Source organism: Podarcis gaigeae, assembly GCF_964106915.1.
Source record: "Podarcis gaigeae genome assembly, chromosome: 9".
In the NCBI taxonomy this organism is placed as follows: domain Eukaryota; kingdom Metazoa; phylum Chordata; class Lepidosauria; order Squamata; family Lacertidae; genus Podarcis; species Podarcis gaigeae.
The window spans coordinates 48,941,484-48,960,712 of record NC_139685.1 but is presented as its reverse complement, the minus strand read 5'-3'; the positions used below and the strand labels follow the sequence as shown (position 1 = coordinate 48,960,712).

General features: G+C 44.2%; 1 protein-coding gene across 19 annotated transcripts in view; it reads left to right on the top strand.

Annotated features, from left to right (window-relative positions):
- Positions 1 to 19,229, top strand: part of JADE1 (jade family PHD finger 1) — a 155,190-nt gene that overhangs the window by 84,158 nt on the left and 51,803 nt on the right. Inside the window, exon 1 of one of the 19 annotated variants that reach the window (XM_083755555.1) lies at positions 8,113 to 8,593. The exons of 11 other annotated variants lie outside the window; for them this stretch is intronic. Coding sequence is in view for 2 of the 8 variants with exons in the window: in XM_083755572.1 (XP_083611698.1) it covers positions 9,994 to 10,036 (43 nt within the window). In the remaining 6 variants the exon portion in view is untranslated. Of the gene's footprint in view, positions 1 to 8,112; positions 8,594 to 8,639; positions 8,684 to 9,987; positions 10,037 to 11,047; positions 11,844 to 19,229 lie in introns of those variants that run through there. 7 more of the 19 variants (XM_083755565.1, XM_083755573.1, XM_083755572.1 and 4 more) reach the window with 7 other exon arrangements.

Below are 19,229 nucleotides of genomic sequence, written 5' to 3'. Positions count from 1 at the left end.
GAATGCAGAGATTAAGGACCCTTCAAGTAGTTATTACTGTGTAGGGCTGGTCCTTAGGCCAGTGGTTTTCAACCAGTGTGCTGTGGCACCCTGGGGTGCCTTGAATGAAGGTCAGGGGTGTTGTGGGCAACACTGGCTTCTGTCCCTCTTTGCTTCCTTCCTCTGATACCTTCTCGTGTCTCTGCCTCCCAAAGGCTTGCACAGCTGTTTGTTGCAGCAGCCCTGGCTACAAGCTCCCCAGGAAATGGTGCGTCTGGGGCTGGCCAGGGGGTCCTGGTTGCCAGGAGCTGAGGTGGCTCAGAGACCAGGGGAAGCTGTGGCAGCTACCTGGAGGATTCCCAAGGAGAGGAGAGGAGGCTGAGGGAACACTTCACAATGGAGGGTGTTCGAAAAAGGGTGAGAGGCTGCCAGCTGAACCGGGCTCCTGAGCCCCACAGGGGTGCCACAGAAATAATGCAGTTGGTCAAGGGAGCTTTGGACTCAAAAAGGTTCATTCCAGGAGTTGTAAACAGGCAGCAAATTGTTATTTCCACCCCATTGTTGTTGTTCTACTCCCAGGGAGAGGCATTTGTCTCCAGGACGGAAAGGTCAGCCTTGCATGTGACCCACTTTGATTTATAGGCAGGGGGTATATTTTCATTTTTTCCTCAAGTGGCAAAATGTCTTGGGCCAGACCTATTTGTTTTGGACTACAACTACCACCAGCTCAAACTGCAGTGGACACTGCGCCATTAGGACAAATGAGACACTGCCCCACCAGCCAGTCTGTTCCCACTTGCCCACTTAAAACCAGTCCATGGGATGGCACTGCCTGTCCACTTCCTCCTCCTTCGTCTCAGTGTTGCCCTTGCAGAATTCAGCAGGGAGGATGGGGACATGTCAATGGTTCTGGTTCCAGCTACTGTTTGTCTCCCTGCCTTCTGCCCAATGAGCAGCCCAGCCAGCATGGCCAATGCTCAGGGATGCTGGGAGCTGCAATCTAGAACATCTGGAGAGCCACAGGCTACCCATCCCTGAGCTATCAGTGCCAGTAACTAACACCAAATTGAGGAAGTGCAAATCTTGTAACACTCCAAACCACCTACTAGCAGTAAAGTATTATTGATATTGCTGCTAAGGTAGAAGTTGTCACTGTGGTGCCTGTGGACAGAGATGCACCTGCATAAGCCTTCCCTGGCACCAGAAAAGCCCCCTTCCCCTGCTGAGTATAGATTGTGGTATGTGCTTGGTTGAAGTTTGAGTGTTGCCCATGGCAGTTTCTCTGGTTTGCAAATGTTGTTGTTGTTGGTTGTTATTTATTTAATTTATATAACACCCTATACCTGAAGGTCTAGGGCGGTTCACAGAACATAAATCCATGGGCCCCAAAAGGTTGGTGACTTCTGTATGAAGGTTAACTTTTGAGCATTTCCTCATGAGGATAGCTGACCAGCAGTCACATGAATCATGTGTAGGCATTATTCTATAATTCCTCAGAGAGTGCATGGTTTTTTTATCTGCACTTATAATTATGGCAAACCCGGGGCAACAGATCCTTAGATATGTTTCCCCTTGGCATTTGCTCCCAACATGGCTGCTGCCTAGGTCATAACTCTCCTTGTTGCAAAGCTATGTGCTGGTTATCTTTGCTACAACATCAAACTCCATGCCTTGTGTTCAGATGGTTATGTACAATGACTCTAGGCAGCTCTATTCTCAAAAGAGCTATGCTGGCTTGAAATATGAATGAGGTTTGCATTGGCAAAGCAGAATGATGCTGCCAGCCAAGTCAATGGTTCAACTACCATTGTTTCAAAGACTGCTTCACTTTCACTCTCAGCCTTCCATTTTTCTGCTTTCCAATATGTGTTTCTACACCATACAGATATAACTATTTTTATTCCTTTAGTTGACAGCAAGAGAATGTAACTCAAGCCTCTGCACTAGCTAATGAGCCACATTCTCAGTGTTCATGTATTTCATGAAGGAAAGAGTGGTAGAATTCCAGTTGGTCATGCTTACACACATCTCTGGCCTAGGAGCAGCTAGGGGAAGAGGAAGAGGTTCTGGTGTGAATTGCATTCCCAAAAGCAAGGTAAACTGAAAAGCAAGCAAACTTACAAAAAAGGAAGAGAATTGTCCTCTAATTCAGGATGGAGGAATCTGTCAAGTTCACCAGCATTCTAGTGTTCATTTCTCCTAATATGCACATTTTTGCAAATAAATAGGCCTAATATAATGCATTTATGTGTGCTATATTCACCAATATATGCATTTTTATCCACACACCCCTAATATATGCATTTGTGCACATATTTTTGTGTTGGAGAACTGCATCACAAAATTTAGAGGGCTTTCAAATTTCAAAGGATAGATGCATTTTTGCTTGCATATATTTTTGGGAAATGTGAATTAAGTATTCATGCAAATAGCATTGAGTGAGAGAAAGCAGGGATGCGTTTGATAAGCTCCACCCTCTCATTGCAGTCACAATTACCTTCCACAAATTAGAGGGCAAGCTTCTGAAGCATGGCGTCTCCTGTACTTGTGGAAGACCAGGGTTCTTAATGGCACCTGGAGCCTCCACAAGTGCCATAAAGGTCTTCATGGGCCTCGGGTTGGTGACTTCTGCTCTAATGAACCAGGCCGCCACTGACTTTAACTGCGTGCAGGAGAAATGAAGAGTGGAAACAATGCAACACACTAAAATATTAGAATTAAACAATGGCTATTCATTGTTTGTAGTCATGTTTCAATGATATTTTCTCAGTTAAGAATGTATACTAATAACTTGGGGCATCAGTCACAAGGAGCCCTAATTCTGCCCATACCATGCATACCTAAAATCCAGCACTGTGGTGTGCATATACCGGTAATTAAAGATTACACAGGTTAATTTTGCACCTGTTCCTAATGGTGGTCCTTGTCACAGGGCTGGATTTTTTAAAAAATATCTCTGTATGTCATCTATATGTGATGAATCCTGGCTAGTATTTGTGTCTCTAATCAAAAAGCCTCGTTTTCTTCTTTGCCAGCATACAGTGGTACCTCGGGTTAAGTACTTAATTCGTTCCGGAGGTCCGTACTTAACCTGAAACTGTTCTTAACCTGAAGCACCACTTTAGCTAATGGGACCTCCTGCTGCTGCTGCGCCACCGGAGCATGATTTCTGTTCTCATCCTGAAGCAAAGTTCTTAACCTGAAGCACTATTTCTGGGTTAGCGGAGTCTGTAACCTGAAGCATATGTAACCTGAAGCGTATGTAACACGAGGTACCACTGTATATGCAGAAAGATAGTCTTCACTCTGAACATGAAAACTTCAGTGTCTGGTCATGTTCATTGAGGCTGGTGACTCCTTTTTGTTTCAGAAAGGTGCCACCATATTCTTAGCTGAGGAAAAATTAAAACCCAGTGCCGGGGAGCAGAGGAGAGATTCTCTTCTTGTTCTCACATAATTATTCTGCAGGTATATGGTTTGGTCAGGGAGCTGCTCTGTAGCCTACTTAGCATGAGAGTTAATTTGGTCCTGAGCTGAAATAGCAATCCTGCCTTTAATTACAAACAAAACACACTGGGTTGATCTTCCCAATATTCTCAATATCTCACCAACCAGACATCCCAGCTGACCTTACAAACATGGTAAGACAATAGCCTTCTTAATGCATTTTTAACTTGTTTTTAAGTAAACGTGTGAGACAGGAACTAATGCAGTAGCTTCACCTCCATAAGGTTGGAAGACAAACACTTGAAGTGTGGAGCCTCATGTACTCCCTGGGAAATCAGGGTACAAACAAACAAACAAAAACAAGCAAGCAAGCAAACACACTTCAACTTGTGGGGGAAGGAAGAATGTATAAAGAGAGCTGGTGATTTCCAGCATAGAGGTCCTCTTCAGATAATATGTAGCTAATTAAGGTGTGGAAGGAAAAGGGGGCTTCAACATGCTGCCTTTATACATTCATTGGTCCTTTGTATAGAGCTGTTGTGAATACTACATGCAAATAGGCTCTATAGGAGTGATCTGTATTGTGCATTTTGCAGGGTAGCAGAGCAATCACAAAACTTTCATGTGCATAGATGATGCACAGAATATCTAATCAATACATCAAGGTTGAGGTTGGATGTTTTCTGTTTTGTTTGAAAAATAGTTTACTTTGCTGAGACCGATTCTGACTCAAGCAAGAGTTCATCACTGAAGTGGCCTTTGACTTCCTTGATAGGAGATGTACTCTTTATCACCATTCTATTACCGAGCCTTCCCCCTCAGTAGTCACAAAAGTTCAATCTTATTTCACACCATCCTAATACAGCTCAGGAAAAGAGATGCTTCATTTGGACTTTTGCATCTCATTTATACATTTGTCAAACTCAGTGTAATTTCAGTCTACTAGCCAGCCGCCTTGAACCATTTAAAAAAATAGTAAGCTGGAATATAAATCTCAATAATACATAATAACAAATGAGACCCTAATAAAAAGGGTGCATGGAGTGCTGCTGTTCCAAGATTCCAGCCAGTAATGCCCTTTCCCAGAACAATCTTTCCCATTGCTGCTCCCTACTGGTTTTCTCTCCCCACCACCCAGCCACTCAGCATTCCATGCCCACTTCAATATGCTCAGTCCTCATTGAAATTCCTTCCCCCCTAAATATTTTTGTATTTCTTGGGGTTCCCTGGACCTGCTGATACACCCCTCTTGTGCATGGCAGTTTGTGTGTTTTGTTAACATAAATAGCCACACTCATAGAATGCTAGAAGTCTCAGTACTTGAACCCGTAATAAAGGACTGTCTTAGACGTTACAAAGATGAATAAGAGACCTGGCTCCTGCTTTCACTGGGAAAATGAAATTGGTTTCTGAATGTGTAACAAGTTTGCAATGTGTGTAGCAAAGGTGTAGGTGTATGATATGCTTGGATAAATTACTTAGCTTATTATAATGTATAAAGAGCAATTCTTCTGCTGAATCACAGATGAGACAGAGCAAACAACAGCTCATACTTCCCTTTCTACATGTGTGTATGTGTGTAGGTGTGTAGCTGCTCCCAACTTCCTTCGTTTGGAGGCCTTCTGGCATCACTGAATAAGGTGTGACTTTTTTGGCACATGGGTAAAAGGGTTGCCAGAGGGGATGCATTACCCTGTAATTAGTGCACGTTAACCATTCTAGAATATCTCTCCTCCCTCCCAGCAAGCTTATTTTTTCATGTTGAGATTATGATAAACCTAGAGGAGCGTTCTTTAATTTGGCAAGAGATGCTTTGAAAAAGACACATGCCTGCTTTTGCCCAGGGAAAAATGTAAATCCATTGATTAAGAAAACGTGTCTTAGGCCTGCCACTTTTGCATTTACATTCCATATTTTGGAATGCAAGAAATATTGGTGTAGTGATATCCGGGTGGACTGTGTCTCATTAGTGGGCTGTTAGCAGATGGTAGCAACAAAATACAAATATCTCAGGAGTTGAGGTTGCCTACTTTTTGAGCAACCCCTACTTCTGTGCCTTTTAACAGCAGCTGGATTCTCCTTTCTCCATGCTGTGAGAATCTTGAGCTGCTAATTTCTGCATCTCATGCTACTGTTAAAAGTGAGAGAAAATGGCATTGCGCTTCCTCTCTGTCCCTCCTGCATTAGATGACAAACCAACATAGGGCTCAGTTCTAGGACAGAGATAATGTATCAATGGCTACAAGCCATGGTGGCTAATTGTTATGGGATTGGAGGATCAGTCTGGGTTATATCTGTGGGTCCCTTCCAGGCTTGTGATTCTGCATCAGTGAAGTTTTGAATCTAGTAGAAGAGGTCACCGAATGGGTCAGAACAGTTCCTTAACTGTCTGGTTAAATGCTACCATGTACATGTGCAAAGAGGCTGCCCAGTAGCCATAGAGACAAATGGAGGTAGCTCTCCCCACCTCCCAATTTGTTGGAAACAACATCACCTTGCTAAGGTAGAAAAACAATAGTTTGTGTCTGCATTTTGGAAGTTGGAGATAGAGATGTTTGCCTTGCTCTGTGCTGGACCCAAAGCTATGGCTTGGTGATCTCCCTGGGAACCTAACTGGGAGGCAAGATTTGTGGAGTGTTGACCGTCATTCCAAGAAAACCAAACCTCTGAGGCCCTGCATAACATAAAGCTCTAGGCTGATCAGGAGCTTGAAGCACTTTCTCTACAAGGAAAGGCTAAAAGGTTTAGGAGTTGATTTCATCTACTATTGTTTTAGGATATAAACAAGACAACAAAAGAGGGGCATACATGATAGTGGTTTTTAGAACTAGGCATGCTTTGGAGAAAGTTGACAGCTAATATGAAAACTTAATGTAGGCTTCCAATGAAACACAACACTGAAAATGATTTGCTGCTGCAAGATATGGTGATGACCATCCACTTAGGTGACTTTAGAAGGGGACTAGGCAAATTCATGGGACGCGGGTGGCGCTGTGGTGTAAACCACTGAGCCTTGGGCTTGCCGATTGGAAGGTCGGCGGTTTGAATCCCTGCAATGGGGTGAGCTCCCATTGTTCGTTCCCAGCTCCTGCCAACCTAGAAGTTCGAGCAAGTAGATAAGTAGGTACCACTCTGGTGGGAAGGTAAACGTCATTTCTGTGTGCTGCTCTGGTTTCGCCAGAAGTGGCTTAGTCATGCTGGCCACACGACCCGGAAAAACTGTCTGCAGACAAACGCTGGCTCCCTCGGCCAGTAAAGTGAGAAGAGCGCCACAACCCCCGAGTTGTTCGTGACTGGACTAAACTGTCAGGGGTCCTTTACCTTTACCTTTTAGGCAAATCCATGGAGCAGAGACGTGTTAGGCTATTTGTCACGATGACAAGTTGGAACTGCAACATGAGCATACTTTGTTTACTGTTCTCCTCTCACTCTAATAACAATAACAATAATAATAATAATAATTTATTTGTATTCTGCCCTCCCCGGCCAAAGCCGGGCTCACAGTGGCTAACAATAGGTATTCTGTTCCCTACCTCAATCAGTCAGCAATCAACCCTCAACCCTCACTGGGTTGTTTTTTTTACTTCTACCATTATGTCCTGTCCCCCAATATTTTTTTATCTCATCATTTACCTATAGACTTGAAGTAACCCATGTGTAGAGTGCTGGACTTGGATCATGGGGAACTGAAATCTATTTCTAGTTAAGCAATGGGCATTCTTGAGTGTTACTCTACATCTAAATTCTCCCATCTGTAAAATGAGAAAAATCTCTACTGTTTGTAATTTGAATATATTGGCTAGAATGTACATATATTAAAAAGGATGCTCTTACATGTTCTACCTACCATGAATAATATTTCACTTGTACAAAAACAGCACAGAGACTTAAATGTACATTTGGTGCCATGTATGAAAAGCCATTTTGGGCATGACCAGAGTGATACTTTCCTGTGGAGATGTTTCCAAACTCAAATGCAGAACTGGAATCTGGCACATTGTTTTGAGGGCTGATCTTGCTTCATGCCCTTAATAATACCTCATGTTGAGCTGATGCTGGTGCAGAATATGAGAGAGAGAGAGAGAGAGAGAGAGAGAGAGAGAGAGAGAGAGAGAGAGAGTTTTTTTGAAATGAACACTTATAGACCTGTAAAACATTTGATGCACAAAGCAGTATTTGGCTGAGTGGGTGATAAATTGAAATAATTTATAAAATTGTTACTGCTTTTAAAAACAAAAATGAAAATCAATATATCCTTATAAATATAAATAACCACAACATTATAATGAAAGGCTGGATGACAGGTGAATGTCGTCCAGTTCAGAACTGGCCCCCTGGCATAGGAGCCCCCCTCCCAAATGTTTTTAAGTCTCCAGCATCATACGGTTCTGGTACGCCCCTAGCAGAGAATGACATGCCTGTTAGCCATCTCTTGATTCTCTTATTACTGCTTTGGATGTTTCTCCTATTTTTATTTTTTATTTTTTTAAATCATTTCATTTTGCCATGGTGCGTCCTTTGCAAAAGCAAGCAAGCAAAAGCCCAGGTGGCAGGCAATGCATAAGCCAGAGAGACTTCTCCCTTAAAAGAACTTGACAATTTTTGGAAGGCGTGAGATCCGTCTTCAACACCCACTGGCTGCTGTCCCTGCGTGAAATGCTCCTTCTTTTCCAAAGAGGCAGGTCCCTCGATGCAAACCTTCGGAACAGAGGGAGTCTCCTCCCTGCATAGTGTAAATGGAGCATGACATCTTCAGCTCTTTCAGGGCTGCAAGGGGTTAAAGCAGACAGTTTCCAAGTGCGGTAGTGTCTCTCGTTCTCTTTCCTTGCCTCCTCCTCCCCACCCTGTTTCTCTCTTCTCTCTCCCCCCCCCCCCCATTTTCCCCTAGTTTTGGCAGGGGATTAAAGTAGCTCCCCCCTGTGGCAGCAGTGACCCAGAAATGAGTTTGATTCACAGAGTCCTTCCTCCATAACAAGTAAAAACGTCAGTCAGAGCGAGAGTCTCTCTCTCTCTCTCTCCCTGTATATGTGTGTGCGTGTGTGTCTGAAGGGAGCCACAATCTGCTCCCACTCTCCAGTGCTTGTCTGAACTCATGAGGCAGCACAGACCCCTCCGTGCAGAGCAACTCCAACCTCACTGGCAACCATCGCAGCAGCAACAGCAGCAGGTAACTGTGCCCAGGCAGCGCCTTACGCTCGCCTCCTCTCCGCCCGTCGCCGCAGAACGAGCCGCCTTGCACAGCCATATTTGATGTGTGGTGGGGTTTCTTTTTTCTTTTTTGGTTGCTTAGCTTTGGAGTTCTCCAGAAGCAGCTAGAGAGCAATTTAATGCCGAAGGTCGCTGCCTGGTGGAAATAATATAGTACGTCATTAATATGGCGCCAAAAGATTTGCTTCTTGATAGGGAGCAAAAAGGGGAGGCAGTTGAGTTGCAGCTTCACTATCCCATAAGCAACTTGTACATTGCTGGGGAGGAACCGGGTGGGGGCGAGGGGAGGAGGGAAAATCGGCGATTATTTTGGGAGTTTTTGAGAGCAGATCCGAAAGGGTTGCGCGCGCGGCGGGGGGGCGGGGGGAGAGTTAAGGGCTGGCTGCATTTTTTTTTTATGTCGCTGCAGACTTTGCTTTTCGCCAAACCGGGAGCTTTTTAAAGGTGAATGAACCCGGTTGTGGAGTTGTTGGGGTTCCCACCCCCCCTCGTGTCTTAAGTGTTGTTTCTTCGTGCATCCATAGACTTTTGGTTTAGTTTCCTTTGTCGGTGAGGTGGAAGGCAGGCTACCCTAAAGCGCATCCATGCTGGCTGATAGATCAGCCCTACTCGGAAAGTGAAAAGCATTGTAAGAACTTGGGAGACAGATGGCAGCGGCAGAGCGCAGGTCCTTTTTAGATAGATCTCTCGGAAGGGGGGGGGAGGGGTAGCCAGGGAACCAGGATCTGTCGCCGTGTCACCCACATGTTCAAAATATCCATTGCATTAATTCAAGGGCAGGGAGTGTACAGAGGGCAAAAACACAGTTTACCAAATAAATGCACCCTCCACAGATCGGATTGTGGTTTTCCTTTCCACGGAAAGCTTATAACGGTTGGGTGGACATAAAGCTTAATTTTGCAGGATTGATGCTGAACTTGGTTCAGCAGGGGCATTGTGTAGACCTGAAGATGAGCATTTTATTTTTATATTTTGCAGTTCGGGAAGCACCTCGATCCATGTTTTTTTATTTTATTTTATTGGTTAAAACAACAATCCGAAGCGTGCTGTCTTTTATCTACGATCGCGGGAGCAAGTTGTAAGACCCCAAAAGTGCACGTGTTAAGAAGTGTGAGCTTATGGATATCAGGGAAACAAGGGGTGTGTGGTGTGTGCAGTAGTGGCGGGGCTTGTTGTTAGACTGCTGTTCTGCTGGGTGGCAGCAGATTCTCTCGGTGCTCAACGCTGCTGCTGCTGGCGTGGATGATTAATGCGGGCAAAGGATGGAATGTGGAAGGTTGCCCTGGGATTCGAATCCTCGTAGAACAGCCTCACTTGCTACATGCGCCTGCTCCCCCTTAAGGAGGCGGGCCTTTCTCGATGGGCTGTGCGTGGAGACTGAGGAGCCCAGGCGGGCAGGCAGGTGCACGGCGTCAGCAAAAGCCTCAACTTACCCATTCTTTTAGTGCCATCTCACCCAATCCTCCCCCTTTGCAGCGGGGAGCTTAAATACATGTACGGTTGCTGTGCAGCCGCAAACGCTCGCAGGTGGTGGGTGCGAACTTTTCAAAACACTCTGCAGTCGAGGGGTCAGACTGCCCTCAATTCCCCTCTGCATCAATAGTGGCACAGAAATGGAGCAGGCTCATGAGGCTTGGGGACCGTTGGGCTTCTCAGAAGCCGCCTCGAGTGTGCGTTGGCGCCTTAATCTCTCCCTCCGCTCTAGACAAAACCTGGTAGCAGGCTCGGTAGTTATGTAAGAATGCATTCGAGAAACGTCACAAAGTGTACTCGGGAAATACGGGAACATAGCCGCTAAATAACCCGCCAGATAGGTTAAATGTGCGTTATTGAACAACGCCTTTAAGACTAACAGGAAAATGCAAGGAGTGTGTGAAGCGTGCATGGTGCCTACACCGGCGGAAGTATGGATCGGCTCCGGGGATGTGGAGAGCCGTTCTCTCTCCGCGTCAAAGCAAATAAAATGGGTGTAGGTGGTGGTGTTTTCAAATAACCGCATCATTGCCACCTAACGGCCCGTCCTCCGTTCCCAACCTCCAGCAGGAGGGAGGGAGGGAATGCAGCTGAGGCGATCGTGCCCCCTTGCTGAAATTAGACAAAGCCGCCACAGTGCTCTTCTGCTCGCCCATCTCCTTAGGCTTGTTATATTTTTTTGCGGCGGGGGGGGGGGGTGTTACTTCCCATCTTCAATCTTTGCAAGCTGCTCAAATCGTAGGAGGGTTTTCACCTTGGACCCCCCCCTCCGCCCTTTTCTCCAATGCACCCTTTGTGGTGGGGATTGGTATTGTGTCTTTCCCTCCCCTTCTCTCCAGCGGGTGGGGGCCAGAGGGCGTTTGTTTGTTTGCAACCGCCTGCTGGATGGTTTCCTGTGACAAGAGGTGATACAGTTTCCAGAACTGTCGAGGAGTGGGAGGAGAGAGGGAGGAGGGAGGCAGGCAGGCAGCTCCTCCAAGGCGGCTCTCTGCTCGATTCACTCAACCTCCCCTCCCTCCTTCCCCAGACATTACAACATGGAGATCAGGGGGGAGGGAAATCAGGCAACCGGGAGGGTTGCGTGGCCGCTTTGAGCGCGACGAGAGGTGGATTTGGGAGGGAGAGCGAGAGAGCTGCGCCGGGAGCACCAAGTTTGATTTGCAGCCGGGGTTGAGCGGATTGGTGCAGCCGGGAAGAGAAGGCGGAGCGGAAGGAGCCAGGCTGGAGGATGCGACGAGGAGGGCCGGTCAGTTGCAAGTGGAGAGACGAGCGGTGGGGATGTGGCTGGTGCGCAGGAAGGTGCCGCCGGTGCCCCCGCGTCTCACTTTTCCGAGCGCCGTCCCGATATTTGCCCCCGCCTCGCCGTCCGCGGTGGCACCCGCTACCATCGGGAGCCGGCGGCCCCTCCTTCGCCGGGTGGATTGCGAAGGCGGCCGGCAAAGAACTGCTGCCTTGAACGGGTTGGGGAAGCGAGTGGGCGGGTTCAGGAGACGCGGCTGTACCTTCGGAGCAGCTGTTGCCCTCAAACTGAAAACGGCGGCGTTTGAAAGAATGAGATGGAAATAATCGTGTGTGTGCGCGCGCGAGAGAGAGAGAGAGAGAGGGGGAGATACTAAAATCAAGCCTTCGTTGGGATACCTGTCATGAGGAAAAAGAAGCTTAAAAGCACAAATTGAAAGTTTAAGCCCCTTTTCTCTCCCCCCATGGGGTCCTTTCTGTCCATATCTGTGCTGGAGGTGAATCCTTGCGGTAAACCAAATGTACAAAGTTAGCTGCTCAAGATTTTATGCAAGTTTCATGGCAGAACAACAACAAATTGTTCTGGGAGGTCAGATGCACCAAGTTGTATTTCTGCTAAAATTGATATGCAGAACAAAGTAAAAATATGCCATATGAATCATAGGATGCATACTCTATCATGATTGACAGTCTTCATAACACTCAAAGCAAGGTAGTTTAAGGGTGGCTCCCCCGTCCCCTTTCAGAGCATGCTTATAGATGTAGTGAGGGTTCCTGCCTGTGCTTTGAGATCACAGGTGTAGGTTATTACAGATTGTTGTTGAATGCAACAGTTTGCTCTTAAGTTTGTGACCTGTTTGTTTAAATCTTTTACCACCATTGCTAATCTTTAATACAGTATGTAATCCCTAAATGGCAGGTTATCTGTACAATTTTTGAATCTGTTTGTCAAGATACTAAAAGATATCATCTTGACACATAATGATAAATACAACTTTGAATGAATTATATTTGTCAGTGACTGTCATAAATAGAGACCATGGCTGCGATCTAGTCCAGAGTCCTACCCACTTAAGACTTTGGTCCTGTTAATGCTCTTTGTGGGAGTAAACTCCATTGATCTCTGGGAGTTATTTCTCAATAAACATACATAGAATTGCATTGCACATCCATTTGGTTAAGTATTTATAAATGGACACTGCAATAGGTGGACTGTTACTGTAATAATATATTGAGCTGTGTTTCCCACAGCATAGCTATGATGCAGCTTTTGAAAGCGATCACTCTCTGTCTCCAGTAGCTTGTACAGAGTTGAACCTTTTGAAATGGATTCTGGTAACATCTTCCTCCACACTTAAGTTGCTAAATAAATCTGATGGGTGAGAGGTAGATTAAACTAGATGTGCATTTTCCAATTTATCACTGCCAGAATACATGAGAGCTACTAAAACCAAAATAGATTGGTTGGCCCCTTCATGGTGGCTTCAGAAGCTACAGAGATATAGAATAATGCACTAATTTTTAACAAACTAATTTTTAACAAAACAACTAATTTTTAACAAAACAACTAATTTTTAACAAAACAATATTCTGCGTTGGTGCAAAGTTAGCAGATAAATCTACTGAAGTCAGTTGTGCGTAACTGAAAGGCACCTGTGTATCAATTACTCTGTGACTTTAGATGTTTACCCTAAATGTAGCCCAAGACTAGATGGCACACTTCTTAACATATATGCAAAATAATATTTGAAATGATCTCTAGCATAGATGTTCTAATTAGGTCTTGATGCAGCCAGTATCATATCAGTTCATGGGCTATTTTGGAGAAAACTAATTCTTCAGTCTGTCTTGAGGGTGTACATTTGCATTCTCCCTGTGCTGTCTCTGTAGTGGTTCTGTGCAGTTTATTATAGTTGCACCCGTTAACACTGTTATAGTTAATGATCTGTCAGAGCTGGAATTATAAATCCTGTTTACCCAGGGGTTTATGGAAGTCATTAAAAGTACTCTGGAAGGAAAAACAGGTTATAAAAGCTTTGACCTGGGGATGCACATTTAATGTCCATATAAAAATCTGTTTCTCTTCAGCCATTAAAATAATAATTGTAGCCACTTTGAAACTACATTTTCTCCACATGCTGCTGTTCAACCTATATCAAGCTTTGCAAATATATATCAAGACTTCCTGAATATTGATATACCTAGAAAGTGAGAAATGGAATATATCTTACTTTGTTGTGTTTAATTTTACACAGCAATACCTACATTTCTGTTTAGTGGAAAATAGGTAACCCCCTATAAAATGAGAGAAAGGGAGAATGTCTAAAATGTTACTGCAAGATTAACTGAATCTTACAATATGAACATGGTGTGTTGTTGAATCTATGTTGATGTTATTATTTATATAGATACATCATTAGTAACACCTACAGTAATTTAATTCACTTTCTCAACTGTCTTTTTACACTGTGGTTAGGGTTGCTTTTCCCTACTTTCCTCCTAAAATCTAAAGTGTGGCTGTGTTCAGATGATCATATCTCAACCCCTTCACTGCATGAGCAACCAAACAAGGAAGTCTTATAAATTAAAACAGGTTCTCGTGTCACCCAAACCAGGAAAAACAACTTTGGAACAAACCAGGATATTAACCTGTGGGTTGAAGATGTTTTCAAAGGCTGGCTTGTTCCAAAGTTGGCAACCATGGTTTCTTAATTTGTATTTGAACTAGAGACTTCCTGGTTTAACCATGGCTTCTGTAAAGGTGGCGTGCACAGGGAAAATACTTCTTAAGCTGAGATATGATCATCCAGACCAACTCAGAAGCTAGGTAATAACCCATAGCAAGTTGTCATTTTCAAGGGAAGTTAAATAGAAACAAAGGGATAGAAATATGTAATGTTAATGCTCCCAATACTGACCTGGGGGGGGGATCAGAATGTGGGTTGAGCTAATAAGTTGCATGTTACTGTCCCTAAACTTGTTGGCTTGTATAATGGTTTTTGTGTGTGTGTTTTTTTAAAGCCAATTCAAGGGAGCTTTGGAATATAGAAATAAAAAAATAATCACTGGTTATATTTATAATAATAATAATAATAATAATAATAATAATAATAATAATAATTTATTATTTATACCCCGCCTATCTGGCTGGGCCTCCCCAGCCACTCTGGGCGGCTTCCATAAAAACCAAAAATACAATAAAATATCACACGTTAAAAACTTCCCTGAACAGGGCTGCCTTAAGATGTCTTCTGAATGTCAGGTAGTTGTTTATCGCTTTGACATCTGCTGGAAGGGCGTTCCACAGGGTGGGCGCCACTACCGAGAAGGCCCTCTGCCTGGTTCCCTGTAGCTTTGCTTCTCACAATGAGGGAACCGTCAGAAGGCCCTCGGCGCTGGACCTCAGCGTCCGGGCAGAATGATGGGGGTGGAGACGCTCCTTCAGGTATACTGGACCGAGGCCGTTTAGGGCTTTAAAGGTCAGCACCAACACTTTGAATTGTGCTCGGAAACATACTGGGAGCCAATGTAGGTCTTTCAAGACCGGTGTTATATGGTCTCGGCAGCCGCTCCCAGTCACCAGTCTAGCTGCCGCATTCTGGATTAGTTGTAGTTTCCGAGTCACCTTCAAAGGTAGCCCCACGTAGAGTGCATTGCAGTAGTCCAAGCGGGAGATAACCAGAGCATGCACCACTCTGGCGAGACAGTCCGCAGGCAGATAGGGTCTCAGCCTACGTACCAGATGGAGCTGGTAAACAGCTGCCCTGGACACAGATTTGACCTGTGCCTCCATGGACAGCTGTGAGTCCAAAATGACTCTCAGGCTGCGCACCTGGTCCTTCAGGGGCACAGTTACCCCATTCAGGACCAGGGAATCCTCCACACCTGCCCGCCTCCTGTCCCCCAGAAACAGTACTTCTGTCTTGTCAGGATTCAACCTCAATCTGTTAGCCGCCATCCATCCTCCAACCGCCTCCAGACACTCACACAGGACCTTCACTGCCCTCACTGGTTCTGATTTAAAAGAGAGGTAGAGCTGGGTATCATCTGCATACTGATGAACACCCAGCCCAAACCTCCTGATGATCTCTCCCAGCGGCTGCATGTAGATGTTGAAAAGCATGGGGGAGAGGACAGAACCCTGAGGCACCCCACAAGTGAGAGCCCAGGGGTCTGAACACTCATCCCCCACCACCACTTTCTGAACACGGCCCAGGAGGAAGGAGCGGAACCACTGTAGGACAGTGCTCCCAGCCCCTCAAGACAGTCCAGAAGGATGTTATGGTCGATGGTATCAAACGCCGCTGAGAGATCCAGCAGAACTAGGAAACAGCTCTCACCTTTGTCCCTAGCCCGCCGGGGATCATCAACCAGTGCGACCAAGGCAGTTTCAGTCCCATGATGAGGCCTGAATCCCGACTGGAAGGGATTTATCTATGGAGGGCAGGCTAACTGAGCAGGGAAGAGCGGGAGGGAGTGAAAACGCTGGATGGATGTGATATGGAAATATTAAAGTTGGAAAAGGCAAATGCTCCTTCCCTTAGGCTGATTAGAGTGTTTCCCTGTGTGAGTTTTTTTTGTGCTAATCGTTTGCTTCTTTGTAGAAATGTAGGCTGCTGCCTTACACAGATCATACTGTTTGTCCATTGCGTCTGTATTGTCTACTCTGATTGGCAGCAGCTCACCTACAATTTCATGCAGTGATTTTCTCCAGCATTGCTATCAGAGATCCTCAGGTTTTGTTGGACTACAACTCTTGCCAGCTTCAGCCAGCATGACCAGTGGTGAGGGATGATGGAAGTTGTAGTACAGCAACATATGCAGTGCAGCTACTGGTTCTTCATCCCAGCTTTAATAGGGGATGCCAGGGATTGAACATAGGAAGGATTATCTGTGTGCAAAACATGTGCTCTGTCACTGAGCTAAATAGTCCCTCTGTGTTGTACAAGCCTTATCATTCTTCTCTGCCTCTTCTAAGTAACGTATAGTTTGCAAATGTTGCAACATCATTAATCATAGCATTTCCTAAATCACTAATGATTTCAGGCACAACTCCTTTCAGACAAACATGTCTCTGGGATAAGCTTCTGTTCATCTCCACTTTGAAAATTTGCCATGCTTCTTATTTTTTTTAAAACAGTGAGTTACAAAAAAGACATTTCCTTTCCCACCATGACTCTTTAGAAATTAATGCGAGACACAGTTGGAAAATGCCCATATGCAGGGGTAACTGAAACTTGATTCCAGAGCCTAGGGATTTCAACTATTTTTCCGTGCTAAGGTGTCAGCAATTTTTTGAAAGTTCAAATACACAGCGTAGACTGGCTCATTCTTACCTACCTTATTTCTGAGTTCTAGTTTTGCTTTGCAAAATCCATGCTGACTCTTTTAAGTGATAAAGATAAAATGTTTAGGTAGCTTGTTCTTGAGCTTGCAATTACTTGTTTCTAAAAAATAAGAAACACTTCTATTTATTCATCATGTTTGGCAATCTTGGAAGCAGGTGGAACTCTCCAGAGAAAATGTTAAAACCATTTTTTCTTAATACTCCTGTTCTAATGGGGAAATCTATGAATAGGAGCCTAGAGAATTTTAATAGCAGACTCCTGCAACAATTTTGGACTATTGTTGTTGAATTGTTTGATCTTTTACTCAGTTGGTCTATCTAAACCCAAGTTTGGTGGTCTCATCATACATGATTGCTGGTTCAGCAAAAGCTTCCCAAATTCTTACAGTGCACACTGTTAGTTATTTAATAATATTTTATTTATTTCTTACATTTGCATCCCATCCTTCTTCCATTTAATAGACCTACCATAAGACATCTAAAAACTATTCCAACGCAGATACAGATTTGGAAAGATATCTACTTAAAAGGCTTGTTGGAAGAGGAAGAGAAGGTGTTAAAGGGATAGTAGAGGTTGTGTCTGTCTCATATTTAATGGGAGGAAATTCCAAAGGGTAGGTGCCACAACACTAAAGCCTCTTCCTATACTGTGTGGAACGGAATGAGCCTCCTGATAAAATGGTATCAGCAACCAGCCCTCACCTGCAGAGTGCAGTGATCGAGTGCATATATAAAGGATAAGACAGTCTTTAAAGTATCTGGCTCCCAAGTTGTAGAGGGCTTTATACACCAAAACTAGCACTTTGCACTTAGTTCAGTAACTTGGCACTAATGCAAAATTTAACATCTTCAAAATGCTCAATGGGAGCTGAATTACCCATTCAGAAATCTTCCTTGTATTGCACCACTTCAGGCTGCTGGCTACGCAACAAATATTTTCCAACTTAAAAATCTCTGTGTGTACAACAAATAAACCAAGGAGTACTCTAGACTTTAACCTACTTGACATGCTAACTTTCCATAGGAAGAGAGTTTTTTTAAAAAAAGAAACATTGGGACTAGTATTCAGTGGTTTATTCATCCCCACCTTCTCTGTGGGTGACATTCATTTGCTTGTTATTGTCATTAGAATTTAACATGTCTGAAACAAACAAACAAAAACTTTTTTATGTTAAGACAAACCAGCTCAAAGCAGAGCAATTTATATTAAGAAATTCTGTCATCACTGGCTAGAATGCATGTCTGGCCAATGCCTTTCTACACATCTGACTTAAGCAGAAGTCATTCTGTAGATATGATATCTCAGACAAGGGCATTACAGACTTTTGGAGTAATGCAGTGCTTCACTTGGTTGAAACTGAAATCTTAGTGGCTACTATAGGAAACTGGCTTATACTGAATCAGACCACTGGTCCATCTAGCTCAGTGTGGGCTGTGCTGATTGGCAGAGGCTTTCTAAGGATGCAGGCAGGAGATCCTCTTAGCCCTACCTGGAGATGCCAGTGATTGAACCTGGGACCTTCTGCATGCAAAGCAGGTACAGTATCTATGAGCTACGGCCCTTCCATGAGACAGTAGTTATTAGGCCTGCACTTAAGAAGCTGCCCTGCATTGAGTCAGGCTATTGGTCTCTATAGCTCTCTACTGTCCAGTGTCTTTGGCGGCTGGCAGCGAGAAGTCATTCCCAGCCCTAGCTGGGACCTTTTCCTTGTAGGGAGTGTGCTCTGCCACTGAGCAATGGGCCTTGAATATTGCAAGTTGAAAGGTGATGTTTAGGTTTTTCGTTTAATATAATCATATGTAAATTATCTTTGTGAAGGTTGGCAACCTACTAATACGTTGTGTGAGAGAACTTTTTACTGGAATTTAGATAGTTACAAAACAGCTGGAGGTCAGATATGTACAGTAGCTGGCTGTTCTGTGAATTCTAGCTGCAGTATTTGTTTTTTGCATCACCTGGTTGAAAGGGCTTAACAATCCTTTTGAAAATGGAGCTGTTCATCAGTAGAATGTTATGCTTCAGTCTTTCCCAGAAGTGGGACATAGCTACTCCCTAAAGTTTTGGTACAGCTTACAATGTTTTGTCTGCCTTTATCGTTGGTTGCATCCTGTGCTTAACCATCTGTAGATGAGTTAAACAAGGGTTGTAGATTTCTGTTTTTTCACGCTTTAGGTCCATAGCATTGAGATACATTATTTCGATTGCAAGAGACTGAAATGGCTAGCATACTTTGGACAAAATCTACTCAGTTTTCTGCCTCTGATTAGCTGTCTTTAGTGTGGTCTTTATTCAATTTGTACAATTTAATCCTTATCTGTCTCTATAGCTTGTGCGGCACCCAAATATCTGAATATCCAGACTTTCTGACAATGGGGATTTCTATTTACCTGGAATTACATAGCAGCAAGCACAATCAATCAATCAAAACTTTATTAGCAAAGCCAACAGGCCACAGCTATACAAGAATTAAAAATAGAAATAAGGATAAAAGGGAGAAAAGAACAAGCAAAAGGAGGTCCGTCAGATGAACAAGTC